This window comes from Lepidochelys kempii, chromosome 10, assembly GCF_965140285.1.
Source record: "Lepidochelys kempii isolate rLepKem1 chromosome 10, rLepKem1.hap1, whole genome shotgun sequence".
NCBI lineage: Eukaryota > Metazoa > Chordata > Testudines > Cheloniidae > Lepidochelys > Lepidochelys kempii.
This window is the reverse complement of record NC_136389.1, coordinates 85139150-85165887: the sequence shown is the minus strand read 5'-3', so window position 1 is coordinate 85165887 and position 26738 is coordinate 85139150. Positions and strand designations below refer to the sequence as shown.

Genomic DNA, 26738 nt, shown 5'->3' with positions numbered 1-26738 from the left:
GGAGGGTGCATGTGAAAAGGTGAGACCAGCCCTACCAATGCCATCATGTTGGGTGGGGGATGAAGAGAGATTGGGGTGCGGGGGGGGGAAACATGAGAGGGACTAGCATTGCAAGCGACACTGTGCAGGTGGGAAACCAGGAGAGAATCAGAGCTACCAAGGCCACTGTGCTGAGGGGCAGCTTGGCTAGAGGAAATGCTAGGGATCCTTGCTGTTTTATCCTCTCTCACCTCAGTAGATTGCATTTTCCATGGCCACCAGCTGGAGGCTGCCTTTGCCTCACTTATTAACGCCATCTAACCCCAGAGCTGCCCTCGCTCTTCCTCCGCTGCCATGCACAGCAGACTAGAGAGCCAGTCATTGCTTCTCTCAGGATACAGACTGTCAAGGCAGATTGTGCTCCAGGGTTTGCATGGCTATGCCTCCCACACCATCAGTGAGATGGAGAGAGCGAGCATGGAGGAGACGCTGACGCCAGTACAGAATTTGAGGCTGCTAAAGGATCCAATTCTTGTTTGCTCACATTTGGTTGGTCAGTCGGGGTGCAAACACCTCTGGAATAAACAGGCTGCCAGGATTCTAACAGCCTGCCCAAGCCTGGGCCCCTCACAGACAGTAACACAAAGTGAGCAGGTTAGTCACAATGAGACAACTGGGAAAACGGTGGAACAGTTGGACACCAGATACACAGACGCGCAGAGGAACATGAGAAGGCTGAAGGGAGGGGTACACAGAATGACGTGCAGAGAGAACAGAACGTGAGGATGAGGTTAGAAGCATGAGGAAACGTCAAATCAAGGAAGCAAACGTACCATTAGTCGGATGCTTTGCAAACGACACAGAAAATCGTTTTACGGCTGGCATAGACAAGAGCTCTGAGGAAATAAAAACAGATCATCTCAGTTAATAGCCTGCTTCTAAGGAGCCCTGAGACTTTGCATGCTTACAACTATCCCTGCCTAATAGACCCCTCACACTTATCCATCTGCCTGACCCCCAGACACCCGCTCCCACTTGACACTTCTCTTGACACTCCTTACATCTGCAGCACCTGACAGAGTCCTCCAGGTCCCTCTTTACACCTGCTCTCTGCCTCCCTTGCACTTATGTGCACTAACAGTCTCCCTTCCTGATACCCTGCAATGTTCTCACACTTCTTCAGCCCCATTCTTATACACGGGAGGGACTCCCTGCCTTCCTACCTCATTTCACCTAGAGATACTCTCTGCTCTCTGAGTTGTGCATGGACTGGTCCTACTAGAGATAGCTGGGGGAAGAGATAGGGCTCTTCTGCACAGGTGACCAGGACATTCTCAGAGTCAGTATAGCACAAAGCCACACAACAGAATGCAGCAGTACAATATAGGCCAAGCCACTCAGAACTTATTGGGGAGAAGTGAAGTGCCTAAGACTGCTCTCCCCTTGCAGGAACAGAAGATTCAAAGTAAAGGACACTGTAGCCTCAGTGTGTCCTCTCCGGAATCTGTGCTAAGCAGAGAGCTTTATGACTTAAAAAGGAAAGTCAAATTTACAACTGAACAGACTAAGCGGGTGCCCCCAGACCTCGTCCCACGAGGCATTCCCAGATACAGGCCAGGTATAGCCCCTCAAGCACAGCTGGGCTTCAGCTGGGCCCCACAAGGATCCCTTTGGGCATGAGCCAGGCCAGGTTCCTGGCCACAGAGGCAGCAAAGCTGTCTCACACGAGTTATGTAGCTGGGGAGGGAGGGACTGAAAACAGATGGTGCATAAAAGGGCTCGGCTTTCATGGTACAGTTTTGTTATTTCCATAATCTACCAGAGAAGTCTGCAGTGAGGCATGGGGAATATTGCAGGTAGCTCCTCAGGGCGTGTGGGAAGGGACAGGCCAGCACAAACCGAAGAGAAAAAGGCTGACTGGATTCATAGCTTGGTGGAACAGAGCCCAGCTGGCCAGACTTCCACCACGGCGTGCGAATTAAAAAGGTTTTCATTTCTCAGAGTGTCTCTTTCATGCTTCCTTTTCACCAGAGCCATAAGAGCTACACACAACCTTGCCCTTCCATAAGTGCTCTAATTCAGTTGGCATCAATGCCATCTCATCCTTGTGTCTGGATCATGTTGCTGGCTATGTTTACGGAAATACTGCTGACTTACCCCCACAATTAATTTTATTCAAGGGCTCATGGGCGTTTCTATATTTCCCTTGCTGTCTGGATGGCCCTGGAAACTGAATTGCTCCGTTTATTCCTGGGTAGGTGCAGCATAGGTAGAAGCAGGACAAGATTCCCATCCACATGCACTCAAATTGGAGAGTTTCTCAGCCTTGACCCTATAAATCAGCTCTAGAGGAGACAGTGACATTCAGTCTCCATAGGCCACTCAACGGCTGGCTATGAGGAACTGGCCTGAGGCCAACCAACTTACTTCACAGAAGGCGATACCACGGATGATTTTCACTCGCTAGTGGATTGCGCTCCATCACACCAGTAACGTAGAGGTGAAAAGCTCCGTATCTTATTCCCAGTCGCCAACAAGGAGACTTTTAGAAGAAATAAAGCCAATTCAACTTCCTAGTGCAGCAATGAACCGTGGAGGAAAGCACCACAAGCAGGGCACCACGTACTCCGCAATTCAGCCGCCACAGAAAGGAGAAGCAAAAGCCACCACTGGTCCAGAATTGTACTCCGGAATCTTAGGCTGTGTCCCTAGTTTAATCCAAAGCTGTTTGATGTGCATCAGGTAACTCAGAGTATGCAAATTGCACCAACAGGATGCATGCGGAACACTTATTCCATTTTCAATTCACATTGTGTGAACACACTGCAGCAGTTTGCTGCAAACTCAGGGTGCAGTCTTCTTGAGAGGTCCTTTGTTTTGCTGCTGAGCAGCATGCATCCTGGGATTGTTTTTGCTGTGAACTGTGGGAATCCAGGTAGGTTCTATTTTGTTTTTGTTTTTTTAATTCTACATTTCTGCATTCTCCACCCCATCCTTCCTTTCCTGATAGCCTTGTGCTATTTTCGAATTGCTCAGTCAGCATTAACTCAACAATGCTCCATTCTGCTATGGTGAAAACTGAATATTCAGAGCCTGCCCGGGCTGCATTATAGCACTAAAGCCAGATGAAATTGGCATTTCACGTTGCCAAATTGCCCCACAAGCATAAGAATATTCTATGGCATCAGCACAACACACTGGAGTGGGAGGAGCAGAATGAGGAGGAAGAGGACCCTGCCAACCTGCGTGAACTAGAGGACCAGTTCCTGGATGAGTTACACAGTTCTCAGCACAGTCTATGGGCCTGGGAAACCAGTGTGGATTGGTGGGAGAGGACATTCTGCCTGCCTGGGATGACTAGCCGTGGCCAAAGAACTTCAGGCTAGGGAGAGTTACCCTTTTTGAGATCTGTGCAGAACAGACTCTGGAGCTGCATCAACAGCACACCATCATGCAGTGCCACACCTCTGTGAAGAAGCCAGTCGCCCTTGCCATCTGGAAGCTGGCCATCCCCAAATGCTACCAGTCTGTAGCACACCAATTCGCCATGGGTCCATTCTCATGCAGGTCTGCTATGCCACTGATAAGGTACTCTCTAGTTGAGTAGTGCTCAGGAGATTATTGATGGCTTTGCACGCACGGGGTTCCCAACTGCACTGGAGCAACTGGTGGAACCCATGTGCCTATCCTTTGCTGGTCCCTCGCCCCACCAGGGCACAGAATTTAGAAACAGAAAAAGGGATAGTTCGCCATGGTTCTCCAAGGACTAGTGGATCATCACTGGTGATCTGTATTGCTGGCTGTATTTCAAGGAATCCCTGTTGAGGTTACAGGGACAAACCATCCCGATGAGTCGAAAGAATAGTAAATATGGCAGGTGACCAGCTTGGCTTAACGGTGAAATCCTAGCGGATCTTAAACATAAAAAAGAAGCTTACAAGAAGTGGAAGGTTGGACATATGACCAGGGCAGAGTATAAAAATATTGCTCGGGCATGTAGGAATGAAATTAGGAGGGCCAAATCGCACCTGGAGCTGCAGCTAGCGAGAGATGTTAAGAGTAACAAGAAGGGTTTCTTCAGATATGTTGGCAACAAGAAGAAAGCCAAGGTAAGTGTGGGCCCCTTAATGAATGAGGGAGGCAACCTAGTGACAGAGGATGTGGAAAAAGCTAATGTACTGAATGCTTTTTTTGCCTCTGTCTTCACGAACAAGGTCAGCTCCCAGACTGCTGCGCTGGGCATCACAACATGGGGAAGAGATGGCCAGCCCTCTGTGGAGAAAGCGGTGGTTAGGGACTATTTAGAAAAGTTGGATGTGCACAAGTCCATGGGGCCGGACGAGTTGCATCCGAGAGTGCTAAAGGAACTGGCGGCTGTGATTGCAGAGCCATTGGCCATTATCTTTGAAAACTCGTGGCGAATGGGGGAAGTCCCGGATGACTGGAAAAAGGCTAATGTAGTGCCAATCTTTAAAAAAGGGAAGAAGGAGGATCCTGGGAACTACAGGCCAGTCAGCCTCACTTCAGTCCCCGGAAAAATCATGGAGCAGGTCCTCAAAGAATCAATCCTGAAGCACTTACATGAGAGGAAAGTGATCAGTCAGCATGGATTCACCAAGGGAAGGTCATGCCTGACTAATCTAATCGCCTTCTATGATGAGATTACTGGTTCTGTGGATGAAGGGAAAGCAGTGGACGTATTGTATCTTGACTTTAGCAAAGCTTTTGACACCGTCTCCCACAGTATTCTTGTCAGCAAGTGAAAGAAGTACGGGCTGGATGAATGCACTATAAAGGTGGGTAGAAAGTTGGCTAGATTGTCGGGTTCAACGTGTAGTGATCAATGGCTCCATGTCTAGTTGGCAGCCGGTGCCAAGTGGAGTGCCCCAGGGGTCGGTCCTGGGGCCGGTTTTGTTCAATATCTTCATAAATGATCTGGAGGATGGTATGGATTGCACTCATAGCAAATTTGTGGATGATACTAAACTGGGAGGAGTGGTAGATACGCTGGAGGGCAGGGATAGGATACAGAGGGACCTAGACAAATTGGAGGATTGGGCCAAAAGAAATCTGATGAGGTTCAATAAGGATAAGTGCAGGGTCCTGCACTTAGGACGGAAGAACCCAATGCACAGCTACAGACTAGGGACTGAATGGCTAGACAGCAGTTCTGCGGAAAAGGACCTAGGGGTGACAGTGGACGAGAAGCTGGATATGAGTCAGCAGTGTGCCCTTGTTGCCAAGAAGGCCAATGGCATTTTGGGATGTATAAGTAGGGGCATTGCCAGCAGATCGAGGGACGTGATCGTCCCCCTCTATTTGACATTGGTGAGGCCTCATCTGGAGTACTGTGTCCAGTTTTGGGCCCCACACTACAAGAAGGATGTGGATAAATTGGAAAGAGTCCAGCGAAGGGCAACAAAAATGATTAGGGGTCTGGAACACATGACTTATGAGGAGAGGCTGAGGGAACTGGGATTGTTTAGTCTGCAGAAGAGAAGAATGAGGGGGGATTTGATAGCTGCTTTCAAATACCTGAGAGGTGGTTCCAGAGAGGATGGTCCTAGACTATTCTCAGTGGTGGAAGAGGACAGGACAAGGAGTAATGGTCTCAAGTTGCAGTGGGGGAGGTTTAGGTTGGATATTAGGAAAAACTTTTTCACTAGGAGGGTGGTGAAACACTGGAATGTGTTGCCTAGGGAGGTGGTGGAATCTCCTTCCTTATAAGTTTTTAAGGTCAGGCTTGAGAAAGCCCTGGCTGGGATGATTTAATTGGGGATTGGTCCTGCTTTTGAGCAGGGGGTTGGACTAGATTACCTCCTGAGGTCCCTTCCAATGCTGATATTCTATGATTTTCGGACATAAATGAATGGTGGTCTACAAGGATCTTTTGGAACTGGGTATATGCCTTCCCTCACATGCGCTCTGGGGCTGAATGCCACAGCTGAAAACTGTCAGGGACACTACTGGACTCCCCTGCGTTTTTGGTGTCTAAAGGTTGATTCCAAAACGGGGATGGCTTCTGGTAACACTGCTGAGAGGTGCAGTGGGGAGGAGTTGCTGCTGGTCCCAGTAGCCAGTATTGCCCATGGGCTCAAGGACATGCCTGAGTCCCAAGTAACAGGACTGCAGGGCCTATTGGCCTAGTATGAGCATGTTTAAGAGGAGAGCATTCTGGCCCAAGATAGTGTCCATGTGTTGCCTCTGCATCTCCTTGTCTTTTTCCATGATCTCTTTGGCCAGGGTGATGCTTCCCCTGGCCACAGCCACACTTTCCTGGAGAGCTGCATTTCTTTCTTCTTCCAAGTCTTGATGTACAGTTCAGTTTTCCTCTGCAACTCCACCATGAGTGCTACAAACATTTCGTCCAGGGTCTTCCATTTCCACCCACTCAGGTGGCCAGCCTTTCTGCAGTACAGAGAAGCTCTGTCTTTGACAGTCTGGCCACTGCAGGTCCTGTGGCTGTCTGGGGGAAAAACCCAAAAAGCAGTTGCTTGTTGGTTATATTCCAGACACGCCATGATGTTTTTTCTTTATGTGACTTACAATTTTGGAGGTTCCCCCAGGACTGGGACGAGACACCGTGAGGTAAAGTGGTCTATGTGTGAAGAGGGTGCTGGGTATATCGGGATTTCTGAACATGCTGTTAGGAAGACTGGGGGGTAGGGAGGGGGTGGGTTTAGAATGATGTTTCCACTTTGGTTTTGCGGTTTTGTTTGTGTGCTGGAGGCACTTCTGTGATGTTGGCAAGGTTAAAAGGGGGCTTATGGGAGGCTTCAGGGGTGAGAGGGCTAGTAATCCTCCCAACAACCCCCATTAGGCTGTCCTGATTCACTAGGATGTTGCACTGGGGCAGAGGCAGAGAATGCGTGACTAGGAGGCAAGGAGCAGACCACTGAGATATGCTGTGAAGTTATTCACTAGGATGGTCACCCCAGAAATGCTGCAGGAGTGGAAGGAGCTTGAAAGCTATACCTGGGGCATGGGCAAGCATCCATTCCCTACAACATGCAAAACTAAATGAAGAATTTCTCAGTCTTAAGTTCTGCTACGTCTCCCCAGCAGACAGAGCAAATACACAGAACAATAGAGCCATACAATGATCATCAGTTAGAATGCATATTGAAGGGCATTTGTTCCTCAGCAGGGAGCAGCTTGCATGCCTGGTAAAGGCATTTGCAGAACTATGATATACCACACATCACTTAAATCAGCCTCTGTACAAGATAGCTATTGTAACAGCTATTTTTTAAAAAGGCTCCAGAAGCGATCCTGGCAATTACAGACTTGTAAGCCTAACTTCAGTACCAGGCAAATTAGTTGAAGCTACAGTAAAGAACAGAATTATCAGACACATAGATAAATACGATACATTGGGAAAGTGTCAACAGGCTTTTGTAAAGGGAAATCATGACTCAGCCATCTATTAGAATTCTCTGAGGGAGTCAACAAGAATGTGGGAAAGGGTGATCTATTAGATCTAGTGTACTTGGACTTTCAGAAAGCCTTTGACAAGGTCCCACACCAAGGGTCCTTAAACAAAGTAAGCAGTCATGGGATGAGAGAGAAGGTCCTCTCATGGATCAGTAAGATAGGAAATAAAGGGTAGGAACAGAAGGTCAGTTTTCACAATGGAGAGAGGGTACCCCAAGGATCTGTATTGGAACCAACGCTGTTCAACATATTCATAGATGATCTGGAAAAGGGGGTAAACAGTGAGGTGGCAAAACTTGCAGGTGATAACTACCAAGTAATTTTCTAAGTCCAATGCAGACTGTGAAGAGTTCCAAAGGGATCTCATTAAATCTGATGACTGGGCAAGGAAGTGGCAGATGAAATTCAACAACAATATGCATTGATAAATGCAAAGTAACGCACATTTGAAAACATAATCCCAACTATACATACAAAATGATGGAGTCTAAATTAGTTGTTACCACTTAAAAAAGACCTTGGAGTCATCGTGGATAGTTCCCTGAAAACATCTGCTCAATGTAGAGTGATAGTCAAAAAAGCAAACAGAATGTTAGGAGCCATTAGGAAAAAGGATAAATAATAAAACAGAAAATATCTGTGCCACTATATAAATCCATAGTACGCCCACACCTTGAATACGGCCTGCACTTCTGGTAGCCCCATCACTAAAAAGATATTAGTACAGAGAAGGGCAATAAAATTATTAATAGTGGTATGGAACAGCATCCATATAAGGAGAGATTAAAAATACTGGGACTGTTCATCTTAGAGAAGAGATAACTAAAGGGGGATATGATAGAGGTCTATAAAATCATGACTGGTGTGGAGAAAGTAAGTGTTATTTATTTACCCCTTCACATAATAAGAACCGGGGGTCACTCAATTAAGTTCGTAGGCAGCAGATTACACAAACAAAAAGGAAGTATTTCTTCACACAATGGACAGTCAACCGGTGGGACTTATTGCCAGGGGATGGTGTGAAGGACAAAGAGTATAACTGCGTTCAAAAAAGCATTAGATAAGTTCATGGAGAACAGGTTCATCAGTGGCTATTAACCAGGATGGTCAGGGATGCAACTCCATGCTCTGGATGTCCCTAAAACTCCAACTGCCAGAAGATAGGACTGGATAATAAGGGATGAATCACTCAAAATTGCCTTTTCTGTTCATTCCCTGTGAAGCATCTGGCACTGGCCACTGTTAGAGACAGGATAATGGTCCAGATGGACCATTGGTCTGGCTCAATATGACCTTTCATATGTTCTTATTTATACCTCATGTAAACTATGAGCACTCACGAAACTCCTTTTCCTGTAGCAACTGTCTCCGTACACTTATTTTTGCAGAAATGAATGCTTTCGTTATTCATATCTGTTGAGGGAGGGGAGGCGGTGTAGAGACTGACTTCACCCATCTAGTGGCCATGTTGAGGGCAGAAGGAGGGGGATGGTTTTAGAAGTCAAGTAAGATAAGGGAAGAGGAAAGGAAGACAGGCAGATGGGCAAGTGGCCTCCATGTGCCATGGACCTGAAAACATCAATAGTCATGGCGTTAGCATGTCACATAGGCTGACTGCCTGGTGGAGCAGCCACCATTTTGGAAGCACTTTGGAGGGTGAGGGGACAATGGGCAGCATGAGCCAAGGGAGGCAAGGCCTGGATACTCGGAAGGGCTCCTAGCTCACATCTGCCTACAATGGCTGCGGACAGCAGTGTGGCACAATAATAGATTGCAGAATTACATGCTGAAGTTCCCCCCAGGGAATGTGCTTTTTCCAGTCCCAAATGGGTTTCTGTCTGGGCCATGGGTTCAGCCAATGCAGGGCAGGAATCGCGGTCCATTGCAGGAGGGTGGGACTGCAGCTAGCTGGCATGAGGGTCCTGAGTCCCAAAAAGATCCTGGCTCTCAGGAGACAACTCCTCTCTGGCATGCTCCTGCTCATCCTCTGATGCGTTTGGCTGGTCTTCATCGGGGGGGGGAGGGGGGAGGGAAAGGAAGAGTGCGGGCAGCAGGTTCCGAATGGTGTCTGTACAGGATGGACTAGAATTGTGTAGAATCCTATCTAGTTCATCAAAAAATGGACAGGTCACATCCCCTGCCATATTGCCTCCTTTTGTCCCATGCTATAATGTACTTTCTCCTGAGCTGCTTGCTCTATCTGGCACTGCTTGGCATCCTGGTTGTGACCCCTTGCAGACATCTACTTTGCAATGTACACGAAAAGGTCTTTATCCTAGAGACAAGAGCGTCCTGAACTGCCGCTTCTCCCCAGATGGCATTGAGATCCAGGGTCTCAGCATGGCTCCAAGCGGCTACATGAGGGCATATTGTGGGGCTTCAGAAGTGCTATGGTGGTCACACTGCAAAAAATGATACACTGGAGTCCAGGAGCAAATGGGCAAAATCTGGCTATGTGTCAGCTTCTAAAGTGAGGTGGAATAGTCCTGGAAACTTGACACCAGAGCAGGGAGGGCACACAAGTAAAGTGATAGGCCAGTAACGGTCAACCTGCAAAGAAACTGGAATCATGTAAAAAGAAGTGTGCAACAACTGCATCCACACAAACAAAAGATGAACTAATCTGATTCGAAGCAAACCATCCACTTTGCAAGAAGACCTCAGGGTTTGCGATAAATGTGTAATTAGTGAACAGTGATGGTATGGCGTTGCATGTATTCAAGTGTTTTCAAATCATATTAACTTGATTTGATCCACTATAAAGCCCCCCCCCCCATGTAGACAAGCCCTTAGTTTTATTTTTATTGTTATGTTTCTAAACTGTTGTCTGAACTGCCTCACTCATCTCCATTGATTGGTAACTCTGAAATCTAAAGATGATAATTAGCAATGCTGGTATTTAAACCACTTCATTGCAGAAACACCCAATCAAAGGGCTTGTCTCACTTTCCAAAGTGCCTCCCCCCAGGACCCAAAAGCCTCAATAGCTTTCTATGTAGCTGTTAAAACTTCCAGCTTCCTCCTCACAACTTCCACAATGCAGCTTGCTGGCCCTGGCAGAGCAGAAAAGCATGGAGACAATGAGAAAGAAACAGAATTTAACACCAAAATAAATAACTCTGGGGCGAGTGACTTGATCAGGTTAGTCGCCTTCATACTGAATTAAATAAAAATCTACCTTCTAACATTTTATTTTATATCTGTTTTATTATCTATCCACTCCACAAGAATGCCAAAGAATGCAGGGACTTTGCCACAGGATTTAGACCCAGCCTGCTGGAAACTGCCCAGGGCCTTGACTATAAGCAACCAATGGTACAAACTGAGTTTGTAGGCAGGCCCCAGCTGCCCAGCATACATGCTGCAGCATTCAACAGGCAGTGAATGAGCACAGGGCCAAGACTGAGGAGACCTGGGTTCTATTCTTGACTGCTACCAGCTTGCTGCATACCCTGCACCAAGTCAATTCTCCCTATGGGAATAATACTGCCTCTGAACTTTGAAGGTGCCTAGAAGCTACAGAAGAAAAAAAATACTAGGACACAGGCTATTCTTTCCAGCCTCCTCACCTGTATCTCCACACTGGATGCCTTGAGCTAGCCTGCCCTATACTGGCAGATTGGCTCTGGGACCTATTGCATAACCAGCACAGATTCTCTTCCCCCCCCACACCCACCCATAGTCACCGAGGGCAGCTCAGAACTGATAGGAAAAGGTTGACCAAGACAAGGTGGGTGAGGTAATATATTTTATCGGTGAGAGAGACAAGCTTTTGAGTTACAAAACTCTTCTTCGGATCTTGGAAACGTATCCAGAGTGTCACTGCTAAATACAAGGTGGAAGAAATTATTTGGCTTAAGTAGCTCAACACATAATCTAAGAAATCATTCAAGATTAAGTTGCCTGTTAATACCTGTGCAGTCATAGGACAAACAAGGGGGATTAGCAGGCTACAGATTCTTGTAAGAAGCTGTAAATTTAGTGTCTTTCTTTTTTAGTGTCTAGCAGCAGCGAGTTATGAATTTAAGTTCCCAAGCTCTTCTTTTGAAGTTGTTGTGCAGGTTTTCTTTGAGGACGAGGACAGAGGTCAGATACAGAGTGATCACTTTGTGAGAAGTGTTCACCTAGGAGTGATACTGGGTTTGTCTTTTACCTTTTCCTTTGTGAGTCTGAGCATAGTGATTGGCTGGTTACACCCACAGAGTTGCTATGGGCCAGTTAGTACACTGGATGCGATACGCCACATCATGATGGGCACGTGTAAGACCCAGGGATTCCGACAGGTGTGTTATGGGGGGCACTGATCATCATACCCACCCTTTCTCGCCAATACCTTAGGAACAACATAGCTAGAACACCACAGCAAACAAGGAGAAGGTTTTGCAGTTTCCCCCAGTTTGCTTTCCTAATATCTATCACCCTTATGCTGCATCCATCTTTTATGCAGCTCATGGAGACAAGCTTCCCTATTATGTTCTACACCACAATCAGTGGCTGTGCAAATGATTATGACTTTGACCAGGCAGCAGATCAGGTCATACATAGGCAACAAAGACCTAGTATTATGCAGAAGTCTCTTGTAGCAAAGATGGAAGAGCAGCATAGAAAACCTCTCAGCAGACTGATCAATACAAAGTTCTCCATGAAGTTCCAGTGGATTTCTGGTTTGCAAATGCCTTCCCCAGAGTACTTTGCCAGACCAACTTCCTCTTTTTATTCCATTCTGTCCCACTCAACGGGCCATGGCCACAAGAACTGAGCTAACATGGAAAAATAAACAATCCTCCAACTTTACAGCACTCTCACATCTCCCAGAATATCCCAGCTTCTACACGAAGTCCCTAGAGGCAGAACTGCCTCATTGCGTCCTTGACACAGTGAAATCCATAGGTGCTGGAACTAGGGTGCTGGAACTAGGGTGCTGGGGGAGCTGCTGCACCCCCTGGCTTGAAGTGGTTTCCATTATATACAGGGTTTACGGTTTGGTTCAATGGCTCTCAGCACCCCCACTATAAAAATTGTTCCAGCCCCCATTGTGCCACCACACTAAGTGCTGTATAAAATACAAATGACTATTCTTATTTAATGTGTCAACCAGACAGTTCCTCTTCACTGACAGAGTATGGGCCAGCACTTAAACCAATGAGCTGAATGTTTGATTTTATCAGGTCATCTTCATTAGGGATTCAACTGCAGATTTTTCAGGCAGCTTCTGCAGTAAGTGAGCAATAGTGATGAGAGTTTGCAATCTCCTCCCAGCATCCTACTCAACACCCGCATCAGCACCTCAGGTGTACAGAAGTGTCTGGATGTGGGTGCATTCCAGAGGTTCTCCCACAGATGCCCATAACTCCATATACTTCCCCCTCCCAAATATCCCCAGCCTGACCCCACCATGCATGTTATTCGGCTAACATGGCAGCCCCAGCTTCACATGTAGATAACTTAGTCTTCTTATGGGCTTAGAAGTAAAGCACAAATGGGACCATTTGAGACAAGCGAGCTGAACCTCTAAGCACACAGGGACATACCAATGGCCCATTGAGCTCAGTAATCCACCTCCAAAGAGTGGGTACTGTCAGCTTGCTTGGAGCAATACATAACAATTCAGTGTGACTGTGATTAGTGCAGATGCAGAGAATATTCAATTCATTCATGTCTAATTCTCTGGAAAATCTTACTACATCTTTGCCTCAGTAACATCTTTAGAGAGCAAGTTCCACAAGTAAATTATCTGCTACACAAAGAACATTCATACCATCTTTGTATGTCAGGCTGGTGGTGAACTTTTTGCCGTGGCTGCGTGCGTAGTCCTGAAGGTTTGGGGCACTGGAGGAGCCTCCGAGCACAGTAGTGCTAAATAGTCCTGTACACTGCGACCCTGGAAAGGCGTGGGAGGGCATTAGTATTATGTCTCCACAGCATGCATCTACAGACGACATCAGCAGAGTTAGCGGTGGAGAAGTAAGAGGCAGTTACTCACCTTGTGCAGTAACAATGGTTCTTTGAGATGTGCGTCCCTATGGGTGCTCCACTTTAGGGGTCTGTGTGCCCCTGCACCTCTAATCGGAGATTTTTGGTAGCAGTGTCCCGTTGAGCCTGCTCATGTGCTCTCCCCCTCCCTCTGCATGGTCTGCCTCAAGGCTATTTAGCACTGCACCAACGAACCCCCCTCACTTCCTTCTCTACCACAGAGCCCTGTAGAGAAATCTGAAGTAGAGAGGAGGAGGGTGGATATGGAGCACCCATAGGGACACACATCTCGAAGAACCATCGTTACTGCACAAGGTGAGTAACTTCCTATTCTTCTTCTTCGAGTAGCGTCCCTATGGGTGCTCCACTTTAGGGGACTCCGGAGCAGTACCCACCACTGGAGGCTGGGACTTCGGAGCGGAGTCTTTTACTACAGAGAGTACTGTGGAGTTGAAGATGGTGTCAGCAGCCAAATCTTCAGTGATCGCCTAATGTTCTGCGAAAGTATGGACAGAGAACCCAATCATTGCTCTATAGATTGGGTAGACGGGATATGGAATATGACTGAGGTAGGAAATGATCTCATGGAGTGCATATGGATGGAAGGAAGTTGCACCCTTGCTAAGTGATTAATGCAACTAGAGACTCATTTGGATGGTCTTTGAGGAGATATCAGAGCTTTTGGATCTTTCTGTGGATGAACGGAAGAGTTTAGGGGATTTCCTGAAGTCCTTAGTCCTGTCCAAATAGAATGCTAATGTCCTTCTAATATCTAGCATATGCACAATTGTCTCCCAGTTGTCACAATGTGGTTTTGGGGAAAAAACAGGGAGATGGATCTGTTGATTCATATGGAAAGTGCAGAAAAAGTAGGGGAAAACTTGGGATATGTGGCCTTAGAGGAGGAGTTATTATTATTATTTTATTTTTTTAAAGCCAAAGGCCGTGAATGATGGGTGTGCCATCAGGGCCACTATTTCTCCTATGTGCCTAGCTGAGGTGATGGCAATTAGAAATGCTGTCGTCATGGACAGGTGTGAGAGAGAACAAGTTGCCCTGGACTCGGAGGGAGGTCTAGTCCGAAGCCCTGAGAACTAGATTAAAGTCCCAGGCTGGAGCGGGTGGTGTCACATGGGGGAAGAGAGTCCCAATGCCCTTAAAAGGTCTATGTATTAGTGGTTGAGCAAACTCCAAGTGGGAAGCCATTTTCGCCATGAGATGTACCTTAAGGGAGCGAAGTGAGAGTGTAAAATGTAGTGCAGAATCAGAGGGAGGAAAGAGGAGGTTGGGTCTGTCCGTTTGGAATGGTACAAACGTAGAGTCGTTTCCATTCTGTAGATGGGTATGTGGAGTGGTCAACTTGTGGTTGTGTTGCAACATGTATTTCAGCTTGTCAGAGCATTCTGCTTCAAAGCCTTGGAACAAAGAAAGATCGAAGCCTGGAGACAGAGGACCCATGGGTTGGGGTGAAGGGTCAGCCCATTGTTTTGAGCGGGGGGGTGAGAAATGGGCTGATGTCCGAGGAAGAGGAGGGCATATTGCCATCTGCGTCAGGTAAGGGAACCAGACTGCGTCAGGTAAGGGAGCTGGACTTGTCACAATCAATCACAACAACTCTCGCTTTGTTTTGTTGAATTTTCAACAGAATCTTGGATAGGGTAGGAAACTGGGAAAAGACATACAAGTGGGCCCTGTCCGCTGGGAAGATGATGGCAACTGCCAGTGAATGTTTCCCCAAAGGGTGGCTATATCTTGAAGCACCTCTGAATTCAGTATACACGCATTGTCATGAGAAGATTCCAACTGAGACTGTTGGTTATCCTGTTCTGTATCCCTTGTAGACAGACAGCTGAGATGAGCACATTGTGACGGGTGCATCAATTCCGAAGTTTGAATGCTGTCTTGCAGAGGGAGGGAGATCTGGCAGCTCCTTGGCAGTTTATACAAAACATACAGGTCACATTACGTCCATCATAAGATCTTTTATGTTGCTTTGTAGGTGAGCTCCCCAGCATATTAGGGAGATGTGTCCCAGGGTGGTGAATGTGAGTAGTGAGAGGAGCACTCTCTTGTACTGCATCAGGTTGGTGCTGATAAAGTCCAGTCCCTGTACCAGAGTTAGTATGCCACTACAATGAAGTGACCCTTGGAGACTACCCTGTGTGAGCAGTCTGTACCTATAATGATCCTGCCCCAAAAGGTAAGCAGTAGGAAATCTCCTGTACAATGATTGTATTAAGATATGAAAGTAAGCACCCTGTAGGTTCAGGGCTAGAAATCAATCACTCTCTTTGCTCTAGAGCTGGTCCTAACTGCTGTGAAGTAAAGTAAGGTGACTTCTGAGTGGCATGACAGGTGTATAGATGGCAGCTGATGCTGTAAGGTATCATTGTTCAGGCCCCTGACCAGCTCATCAAAGTGCTTATAAGAGGAAGCTTGAGAGGTCATGGACTGGGGTGCAGACTGTTGTCACTTTTGAGCCCTGGGCCTCTTACACTGTGGCTCATAACAGCACAGAGATGGTGAGTATTGAGAAGACTGATCTGTGGTGTGATTGAGAGGTATATCTTCTCTTCTGTTCCACAGTGTAGATTCCTAAGGAGTGTAGTGCAGTCCAAGAATCCTTCAGGATGTGGAGAGAAAAAAAAAAATCTGTCTTCTCCGCAAAGAATTTGGCCCTTCAAATTGGAAGTCTGTAGCTCTTTGGGCAATCTAGAGAGGTATAGCGAACAACAACAAAAAAAACAACCCAAAAAACACAAAAAAACCCCACAACCCACCTCAGTACCACTGTCATGGAGACTGGGCAGGCAGCTGTAACAGCTACATCCAGTGGTGTCTCTAGGACCAGTCTGGCTATTAACTGACCTTCTCTAAGAATGGTCTGAATCTGTTCTTTCTGTGTTTCCAGTAATGTTTCAGAAACATCCTGGGGTTTCCCAAGATTAACAAAATTGTTTTGGCCATGACAGTTTGGTAATTTATGACTCTAAACAGTAATGTTGTGGATGAATACACCATCTTGGGAAGCCTGAGCATATGGAGTTGACTTGGCATTATGTTGCTTGCTTCATGCATTAACCACATCCACTAGGACGATTGGGTTGTGGATGTTGAAAACAAAGTCTGCCTTTTTGGGTACAGATGTAGGGTTGTTTTTGTTTACACTCTGTTGCTGGTTGGTGCGATGGAGGCTGGCTCTGCCAGATGATTTTGGTAGGAGCTAGAATCAGCTCATTAATTGGGAGGACAGTTCTAGATGAGAAGGTAGTGTGCAGAATTTCCACCATCTTGTGATGTGTATCTGCCACCTCCTGTAAGGGAATCTGCAGCTTGTCTGCCACCCTCTTGGTAAGATCCAAAAAGTTCTTAAATCTTCACCTAGTGATGAGGGGTAGGCAGCACAGTCTCATCTGGGAGAGATGAGGAGAAGTGTGCTGAAGAGGTAGCTTCCTCTTCAGGTTTTTTTTTTTCCCCCCTCCCTTCCCTCTTCCCCCTTCTTTCCTGTTCTGAAAAAGCTTTCTCCTGTCCTGGCTCAGGTGCTCTCCTGCCCTGGCTCAGGTGCCAGGCTGTAGCAAACCAACTGGTGGACTCTCCCTGAGAGACACCGGAGACGGTCGCACCATGTGTGGGTATATACCCGAAAAGTTACAATATGACCATGGGAGGGAGAAGCAGGAAGGTAGGCACTGGCGGTTGGCGTGATGGAATTGGGGATGACCCTTGTAGTGTGGTGGTGGGCCACCTTGAGGGGCCAGGGAATGATCTCCTCCTGGCCAGTGTCAGATTCGTCAGTGGGTAAGGGTGCCACTGACTGGGGTATTGGCAGTATACAGCCCAGTGCTAAGAGCGATTCTGGGTGCCTGGATGTGCTTGATACTGGGGTCCTGGTACCAAGTAATGGGTATTGTGGTTCTTCTCCAATCATCAGGTCTCCAGGGTACCAGAGTCATGCAGGACCATGGGTTCATTTGGTACCACAGAGGAGGGTCCATGGTACATTGTCAGTACTGATAGTTTGGCAGAGCACTCCCTAAATGAGAATTTTGCCCAGTACAAAAAGTTTGTTGGTGCCACTTTTTTAGAAACAATATGGTATGTGTATGATAACACAGTGTGTATGATAACACCCATTTTTTCATGTTCTGTGTGTATATAAATCTCCTCACTGTATTTTCCACTGAATGCATCCGATGAAGTGAGCTGTAGCTCACGAAAGCTTATGCTCAAATAAATTGGTTAGTCTCTTAGGTGCCACTAGTCCTCCTTTTCTTTTTGCGAATATGGTAATTGTCTCTCCCTGGGTACTGAGGCCACAGATCTCCAGAGTATCAGAGCACCTGTGTTACCATGGGCTCATCCGGAACCCTAGAGGAGTGTCTGTAGTCGGTATCAACGGTTGGGAAGGTGCAGAACACTTCCTAGATGGGAGTTTTGTTGCATCTGGTACCAAAGGGTTTCTCTATGCCACTCTTTTAGAGATGGTATGGTAACTGTCCCCTCTCCTTAGGGAATGGTACCATTGCCTCAGAGCATGACTGTGGAAGCCTCTGGTGTCTCGGTGCCAAAAGCAGAGTGTCTCTGTGTCGCTCTTTTAGAGATGGTATGGTAAGGGCGCCCTCTGGGTGCCGTAGTTGCCCAGAGTAGAGCTCAGAGCAGCACAGAGCTTATAGAAGCCCCTCCAGTGCGGAGAGCAGAGCTCAGAGCAGGGCAGAGCTCACAGCAGGAAGCCCCTTCTCAGGTTTCAGCTTCCATCAGGTTTCAGAGCTTCCCTGCTGAAGGGGAGCGACACCTGAGCTCATGTGGCCAGCTACTTGGACTGGGGAACACCCCTCTGGCTGGCCAGTCAAGGAGGAGCCTTTCCAGGGGGAGTCTGCTGGTGGCTTCTTCTTTCTCTCTCTCTCTCTCTTCTCCTCTTCACCACTGGACCCCTTTTGAAGTGAAGGCTCCAGGGATAGACTGAAGTGTTTTCTCTATAGGGAGGAATTTTTACTTCAGCTCCCAGCTCCTGTGAGGCTGCAGTTTTAGATGTGACAGGTAAAGCACTTCTGTGAGGGTCTCCCAGGCACAGTGAGTGTCTGGCCATTACAGGAACTGACTCCTGGCAGGAGAAGCATCGCTTGGAGCAGAGAAATCGAGGCAAGCCCCTGGGCAGGGGGTTGTCATCCTCTAGCAGGGAGGAATATACAGAAGAACATAGTCTTTTTTTTCTTTTTAAAAACAACTGAAAAAGAAAATTATGAGTCTACTAGATGCCTGGGGAGGGGGGGAATGCCCCCAGACAGGGAAGGAAAGTGAAGTTCTTTTCCTTTTTCTCTTTTCTTTTTAAACCAAAGGAATAAAATAAAACAAAACACTAGCTTGAGTGCTTTTAGGGAGAACAAAGGTAAGAAAACAAACACTACTTATGCTAATGACACAGCTAAGGAAGGGACAGCTGCTTGTTGGGTCAGACACCAAAGGCAGTAGAGAAGGAAGTGAGGGGGGTTCGCCTGTGCAGTGCTAAATAGCCTCTAGGCAGACCAGGAGGGAAGGAGAGCACATGCGTGGGCTCAACAGGACACTGCTACCACAAATCTCCGATTAGAGGTGTAAGGGCACACAGACACCTAAAGTGGAGCACCCATAGGGACACTACTCGAAGAAGAATCTGCCCGTCTCCAGGGGATGAATCTCCAGAAGGGCCTGATGCCAGAGGAGGCAGCAATCCCCTCCAAAGGAGATCAGCACTGGGCACGCATGGGGATCTTGATATTTGGAGATGAGGAAAGTTGCCTTACTGCAAGATACCCAACCATGCAGGGTTTACTGTCACTTGGCTTTCTGCCTCCTGACCCAGGAGACCGATGTTGACCAGTCTGAGTGCTAGGATATCTACCCATCCATTTTAGTTATTTAGGATACCTAATCCCCTTGATATGTAAACACCAACTGCAAGCACTGCCCCTCTGCCTTCCCTCCAGTTCTCCTGTGCAGAGATTTCGCTAGTTCTGTAGGAAGCAGCCATCACTGCAGCATAGAGGAGGAGGAAGCAGGGAATAAATCTAGGGAGGGGAGAGTGTCCACAGCCCAATCAGGATTTTTCAAATGAACTGAGGAATCTGCTGATCAGGAAACAGAAAGCTTGCTCATCGCTCTACTGAGTGCAGAGAAAAGACTGGATGCCCAGCTGGTGATGCGTCACCATACCATGCACTGGGCTGCTGGTGCCAGACCTCTACCCATCAGCACTGGGGAAAGAAATCTGTATCCAGAGAGCCATTTTTCAGGTTTTCAGATATACAAGCTGCTGCCCCTGATCAGTACACAGGTCCCTCCAGTACAGGATTCTGCCTTGATGTTTCAGAGAAAGGCCAAGTGACCCACAATGTTCCTCACAAACTGTGAGAAGATATATGGGGCACAGGACACGAGTCCTGCCTGAGTCCTGGAGCTTGCAAACCATCCATTTATGCCCCAGCTGTCTCTCTGCAGACCTACTTAGGGTTTTCTTTCTTGGTTAAGACTTTCCAGATGTACAAAACAAAAACCACCCAAATAAAACTAACCCAACCTGAATTAAACCATGGCTTTGCTTTCTGCATACACGGTTATATGCTCAGCTTGAAATCTGTTCTTAAAAAAAAAAAATTACAATGTATTAAGTCAAGAGTTTTGTTGAGAGTCTGAAAATGACTGCCACACATTGTGTCATTCTGCCTGTTCTGGATGCCTCCATAAAAGTCTGTTTCTCCATAAATTAAGTGTCCTAAATTTTTACCATCTACAATTAATTGTTGGCTCTTTTTTCCAGGCAGTTGGCAATGCACATCTAGATTCAACTTACACAGGCATAGTAGGTTTATGACCTTTTACATTATATGTAAACTATAACCTATAAACCCAGAGGAAGGATGGTCTGTAGAAAAGGCAGATAACTAGGAAGTCATTGTTCTATTCCCAACCCTGCCACACACTCATTGTGTGCAGTCACTCAGGTCAAACTTCTCAAAAGGAGTCTCTGATTTTGGGTACCCAAGTTGAGAACCCCTTAAGATTTTCAGAAGCGCTGTACACCCTTGGCTTCCATTGACTTCTGTCAGAGTGATATGAGCTCAGCACGCTGAAAACTAGGCAAAAAGAAGTAGCTATCTGGACACCCAAACACTGGTCTTTGCTTCTCAGATCCACAGTGCTTCCTGGAATGCTCTGCGCTCCACATGGTAATGAATGTGGCTTAAGTGGTGGTTTGATCGTTGGGCATTTGGAACATGGTTCATGTCAGTTGAGGAAAGCAATTTTGTTTATCCATATTGTGGTCCAAAATTATTAACTGTGGATGCAGCAGAGTGTAAGCCCCTGCTCCCAAGATGGGAGTCCCCCCAGGAGTAGGGGAGGTGCATGCTCTCCCACCCACCCACTCCCCCCTTTTTTTTTTTACACTCCCTCAACAGTACAGATCCATGTACCTACAAGTTATTGACTTTACACTGGTCTGAAGTTTTCCTCCTTTTTTAACTTGATAACATTCTATTCTCTGTACCGCCACCGTTACTCAGGATCATATATGATTCAGCCCTTTTAAAACCCGTCATGGGAGCTGTTCCATGGACATCTCATGGCATGCCGAGTACTCACCCTGAGAAACATCTCTTTTGATTGAATTTAAATTTATTGGCCTTTAATTGACTAACCCTTGTTCTCAAATTATGGGGCAGCATCAAAACTCAGGACTGATCAATTTTTGCGATCATACGCATAACGTCACTTCAGACAGATTCCCTTTAATTCATATTCCCAACTCCTTTTTTATTCCCCCAGAGTAAATGCAGTGACTTTAGTCTTTGAGTCTCTCATCAAGTACCCACACTAACTACCCTCACTGTTCTGTCTCTGGGCCTTCCAAACTGAGTTCTTCTACAGCCAAGGCACCCAGCACTGGACATACTGATCCAGATAAGGATGTACAGTGATGGCCTATTTTTCTATGCTAACATCTATTTGCTTCTGTCTTCACTGAGCTCCTCAGGGCCCTAGCATAAGAATTCTTCATCAGGGTACCCTTGCTCAGAGAATTGATAGAGGGATGCAAAATCTTTCCCACCCAGAGCCCTGCTTTGTACCTAAGACTGAACGTAAACTCCTCAACCCAAGAGATGATCCCTTCAGTTGGCGATCTGAACCTTACTGGGAGCAGGCAGAGTGATGAAAGTTGGCACTGTCATTATCTGTTCCAGAGAGAAACAGGGGCTCAGTCTCCAGACCTCCCAATTTGCCATTTGACACCAGTTCTAAATTCCCCGTGTAGCTCAGAGATTCCCCTGGTGCATCTATGGAACATTATTTTGTTTTCTCATGTGTCGTTTGATTTTCTCCTCCCTCTCCTGGCTGAGCCTCAGTAAACTGCAAAGCACTCTGGGATTTTTAGTCTGTTCATGGGCTCACCTCTCCATTCCATCCAGAGACAAATTCCTTTCTTAGTTTTTCAAAAGAGTAGTGTTTGCTGAGTGTGAAGCAGCTAGCTCAACACAGCGCATTTCCTGTCAGAGTCTTCATGAGAAAGAGACAGCCTGCAGAAAACATCCTTCCCAAGGAAAAGAAATTTCCATATGCGATCACATCAAAGGCCAATTCAGACCTGGAACCATCACCTACTGCTATTCTGAATCAGAAGAGTGGCCCATCCACTTGGTATCCCTCTCTCCCTGCTACACTAGATCACACCAATAGTCCATTTAGTCCAGTATCCTGCCTCCAGCTGTAGCCAGGACCAGATGCTTCATAGAAAGATGTACATTGTTTCCAGATCTCACTGGGCAATATTATCCCATATAGGGCAATTGATTCCTAACTCTAGAACTCATTCATTTCCTGAAACACGACTATGGATGAGCCTTGTAATTTTATCCTGAAATTGTGAAACTTAGCATAAGATGACACTATTTTTCCATCAGTTTCCAAAAGGAGTTAATTCAGTTCATACAACCAGAACAATTTATTTGGGAACCATCTGTTGCTGCAAAGCTGCAGAAGAGGCATCAGGCTTGGTCAGCCAGCAAGTGGCTGAGAGGACAGAGGCACACAGGGATGAGAACACCTCCCAGGGCAGCCAGGGGAGATCACAGCTCCCAGAGGATGAGCTTAGAGATTGTGCTACAATGCAATCATCACACCAAACAGCAGAAACAGAACACAAAGAGGCAAACAAAGTTTGTAGCAAGAGCTCTATGTCTAACCACTCGGCTGAAAAGAAGGTAATGGAAAGGAAGTGAGAGAGAGAGAGAGAGAGAGAGGAGATACAGGACTATCCTTGGATCTGGCTAGCTCAATGCAACTGGAGAACGAGCTTGTGGAACTGCAATGCGTTTACATGGATCATTTCTCCTAAAGGCTCTACACAACCAGCCCCTCAATCTCTCAGGCTGTGACTGTGGCCCTCCCCCTTTCCAGTGGAACATTTTAAGGGCTCTAGCAGAGTAAACCTGACTCAAAACTTATGATGAAGATGGCTGGGGGGGAATGGTAACAGCACTATATCAAGGGTCCTCTTCTGCCTTCTCCCTTTTGTGTTTGTAACCATTCTGGTTTTATGCCAGAGTACTAGCACTCATCCTTCTCCCTCCATGGCAATAGATTAAGAAACACCAGCAGCCAGTCACTGGCAAGGCCACTTAGTGGGGAAGCAGGCAAAGCCTGACACTGGAGCAGGACTTGCTCAAAGCCCAGCAGCAGCAACAGGTAGTAGTGACTAACAGACCCACCCACAAGAATAGGTGCTGAAACCCAAGCCAGAGGGAGAGCCAGTCTAAGACCAGCTGTCCTTCCTACTCCTCCCCACACATTGAGAACACACATCTCAGATTGTGAAGGGGATGAATCTAGGTTTCAATAAAAGCAGACAAACGCATTAGGAAGGAAAAAGAAAAGGAGGACTTGTGGCACCTTAGAGACTAACCAATTTATCTGAGCATGAGCTTTTGTGAACTACAGCTCACTTCATCGGATGCTGTAGCTCACGAAAACTTATGCTCAAATAAATTGGTTAGTCTCTAACGTGCCACACGTCCTCCTTTTCTTTTTGTGGATACAGACTAATAGAGTTGCTACTCTGAAACCTGTCATTAGGAAGGAAGAGACCCATGAACAGGTAACAGATGCATTGTCTCTAAATACATCAGAATACCAGGGAGGGAGAGGAGTTATTTAAGTTAAGCGCTAAAGCTGACACAAGAACAAATGGATATAAACTGGCTGTCAAATTAGTTTAGGTTTGAAATTAGAAGAAGGTTTCTAACCATCAGAGGAGTGAAGTTCTGGAACAGCCTTCCAAGGGGAGCAATGGGGACAAAAAAACAAACAAACAAAAAACAAAAACAAAAAACCACTAACTGGCTTCCAGACTGGGCATGTTGAGTTTTTAGACGGTATGATGGGAATGCACACAATGGCATGTAGCCAATCAGTATGAGTAACAAATACCCTCAACAGCTGGTGATGGGACACGAGATGGGGAGGACTGAATTACTACAGAGAATTCTTTCCCAGGTGTCTGGCTGTTGGGTCTTTCCCACATGCTAACAGATTGCCATATTTGGGGTCAGAAGGAATTTTCCCCCAGGTCAGATTGGCAGAGGCCCTGGGGAGTTTTCACCTTCCTCTGCAGCATGGAGCATGGGTCATTTGCAGGTTTAAACTAGTGTAAATGGTGGATTTTTTGGTGACTTGAAGTCTTTAAATTATAATTTGAGGAGTCCAGTAACTCAGCCAGAGGTTATGGGTCTATTACAAGAGTGGGTGGGTGAGATTCTGTGGCCTGCAATGTGCAGCAGGCCAGACTAGATGATCACGATGGTTCCTTCTGACCTTAAAGTTTATGAGTTTTTATGAATCCAAATCCACCTAAGAAGAAAGGCGCATCCCCGGCAACCGTGGCTCCCCAATTAACCCACCAGCACAGATCCCTCAGTGCAGATGCAGAGACCTCTTGGGCGCAGTGACCACTGGGGCCACACATGCCCCACTCACAAAACTGATCACTTGGTGCCATTTGTTCCTTCAGCTTACTCAGTACTGCTGAGACTTTGCGCTGCAGATAACTAGTGAGAAGAGTGGCTTTGTAGTGACAATCTAGTTAAAGATCCATAGATTCAGAGTAGTTAAGGGCCTTTTTTGCACCTCAATGGAGCCTCCCGCAGCCTGTTCCAACACTGAGTGAGATTTAGGGAAAGCACCAGAGCACATAGTCAGGGATAGCAGATCTTGATAGAGTACTAAACAGAGGACAAGCCATCAATGCCTGAACCTCTCTAACCCTCCCCGCTGATATTACCACTATCAAGGATTCAGTCTTCAGGGACCGACATTAAAACAACCTTAACCTAATGGTTCAAAAGGAGATTCCGTTAACTGGGTGAGAATTAAGTTCAAATCCTAAGAGGGGGTTCATGCACAGATGTGGAGGAAAGACTCAGGGCCTTTTAGAAATCTCTTGGCTGTAGGATGTCTAAAACTCAGAGAACAGGGACTTGAACTAGTGTTGTTGCTAGGAGGACCTTGGCCATGCCTCAAAGGTGACCTGCAAAGATGTTTAAGAAAACTGGTTTGCCCCTACTTTGCCGCTTTCTGGTGTATAATGGCAACCTGAAAGGTCTGAAGCTTGTGAAGTTTTTTTAACTTTAGAAACATCAGGAATATCAAGTCTGGTCTACCCTGCTTTTGCTGGATAACTTTTGGAGCTTAAAACGTGAACTCTTCCACCTAAATTAAAGATTCAAAAATCTGCCTCTTTAACAAAGACATCCTTTCTCCTAAACATTCTAGGGTACGTTTACACAGAGATACAAACCCACAGCACCAAGTCTCAAAGCCCAGTCAGTTGACTCGGCTCGCAGGGCTCAGGCTGCAGGGGTGAAAACTGCAGTGTAAACATTTGGGCTCAGGCTGGAGCCCAGGCTCTAAGACTCTCCCCTCTCATGGGGTCTCAGAGTCCAGGCTCCAGGCCAAGCCTGAACGTCCACACTGCAATTTTATAGCTCCCCAGCCTGTGGCCCGTGAGCTCAAGTCAGCTGACCTAGGCTAGCTGCGGGCCTATGATCTCAGTGTAGACATAGCCTTAGACTTTGGAGCTCAATGACTGCTAAACAAAACCCAGAATTTTAAAGTGTGGTGAAAATTCCCTTTCCCTCTCAATTGCTCAGGTTTCGCTTTCTTGCAATACTATAGTTGCACTAGTTCTACAGTGGCCATAGAGTCTTCCAAGGAGACAAGAACTGAACTTATAATGTTAAAGAACAAAAAAAGCAGAATTTTCTTTTGACAAAACCCTTTGGGACTTCTTCATACAACACAAATAAAAGCAACGAAGTGCACATGCTCATGTACTTTCCCTTTGGACTGCCAGACTTTTAGATATAGGAAATTATCCAGGACTGCAAAGACAGAACCAGGTGCTGGAACAGTCTCTTTCTGTGTTGTCCAGAGTGAACACCTTGCACGAAGCTGTTTTATGGATAGTTTGCAATCTCCCACAAAAATGTGCTATCCTTCTAAACCATCATTATCTGCATCTGTCAAGGTTCCACTTTGCAGGCACTCAGCAGCAGAGATTTGGGCTCTGGATAGAGAATTTGACTCTGCTTCTGCAACAGGAGTTCTGGGAGCATTAGGAGGCTCTGAGCAACAAAATCCAAATTCTGGCCTGACAGGACAGCACGGTAATGGCTTTCTTAACCTTGCACCAAATGTTTGGCTCCACCAGGCAGCACGACAAAGCTCCAACACAATCTGACTTCAGTGCCCAGGCCACAGATACTCAACAGTGGGAATCTGTGCTAAAAATACTTGCAAACAGTGCCCAGAAGTTTTTTCCCCAGTGCTTCAACTGGCACTCTAGCTATGAAAAGCTAATCAGATCAGTGATGGGTGCTATGAGTCGTCACCACTGAACAGACAGCGGCTGGTGAGTGATCTCCATTTCCTTGATGAGGCCAAAAAATCTTAACACGAGGAAGAAGGGATTATAGATAACAATTTATCTATGGGAAGAGCCTGGCAAATGAATAAATTAACCCAGGTGTGATAAGAAAAGCATGCCAGTTTCAGATCTCAGATTTTGGCTAGTAACTTTCCCTCCCTCTGCTGATGATAAAATAGTGCACCATGAAATATGTTGCCATGGGAGCAAAAACCTGCTCTGCAATTATGCATCTGCTACAAAAAGTAACGTGTTCACTTTCAGCAGTAAGAACCTTGGCTGTATGAGGGGCTGAGGAATGAAAGAGATAGAGAACGTACAGGAAACTTATTGTACGCTGTAACATTACATAAGAGGACATAATACATCCACAGACATACATGGAACTTGAGCCAGATGT

General features: G+C 46.5%; 1 protein-coding gene across 11 annotated transcripts in view; it reads right to left on the bottom strand.

The window, feature by feature from the left end:
* The window catches only part of PPIP5K1 (diphosphoinositol pentakisphosphate kinase 1), a 153532-nt gene that overhangs the window by 46079 nt on the left and 80715 nt on the right, over nt 1-26738 (bottom strand). For 7 of the 11 annotated variants that reach the window (XM_078854702.1, XM_073304631.2, XM_073304632.2 and 4 more), the window contains 2 exons: nt 13172-13294; nt 813-875 (listed from right to left, as the gene is read on the bottom strand). The exons of 1 other annotated variant lie outside the window; for it this stretch is intronic. In XM_078854702.1, coding sequence (XP_078710828.1) covers nt 813-875; nt 13172-13294 — 186 coding nt within the window. The remainder of the gene's footprint in view (nt 1-812; nt 876-13171; nt 13295-26738) is intronic. 3 more of the 11 variants (XM_073304630.2, XM_073304634.2, XM_073304633.2) reach the window with 2 other exon arrangements.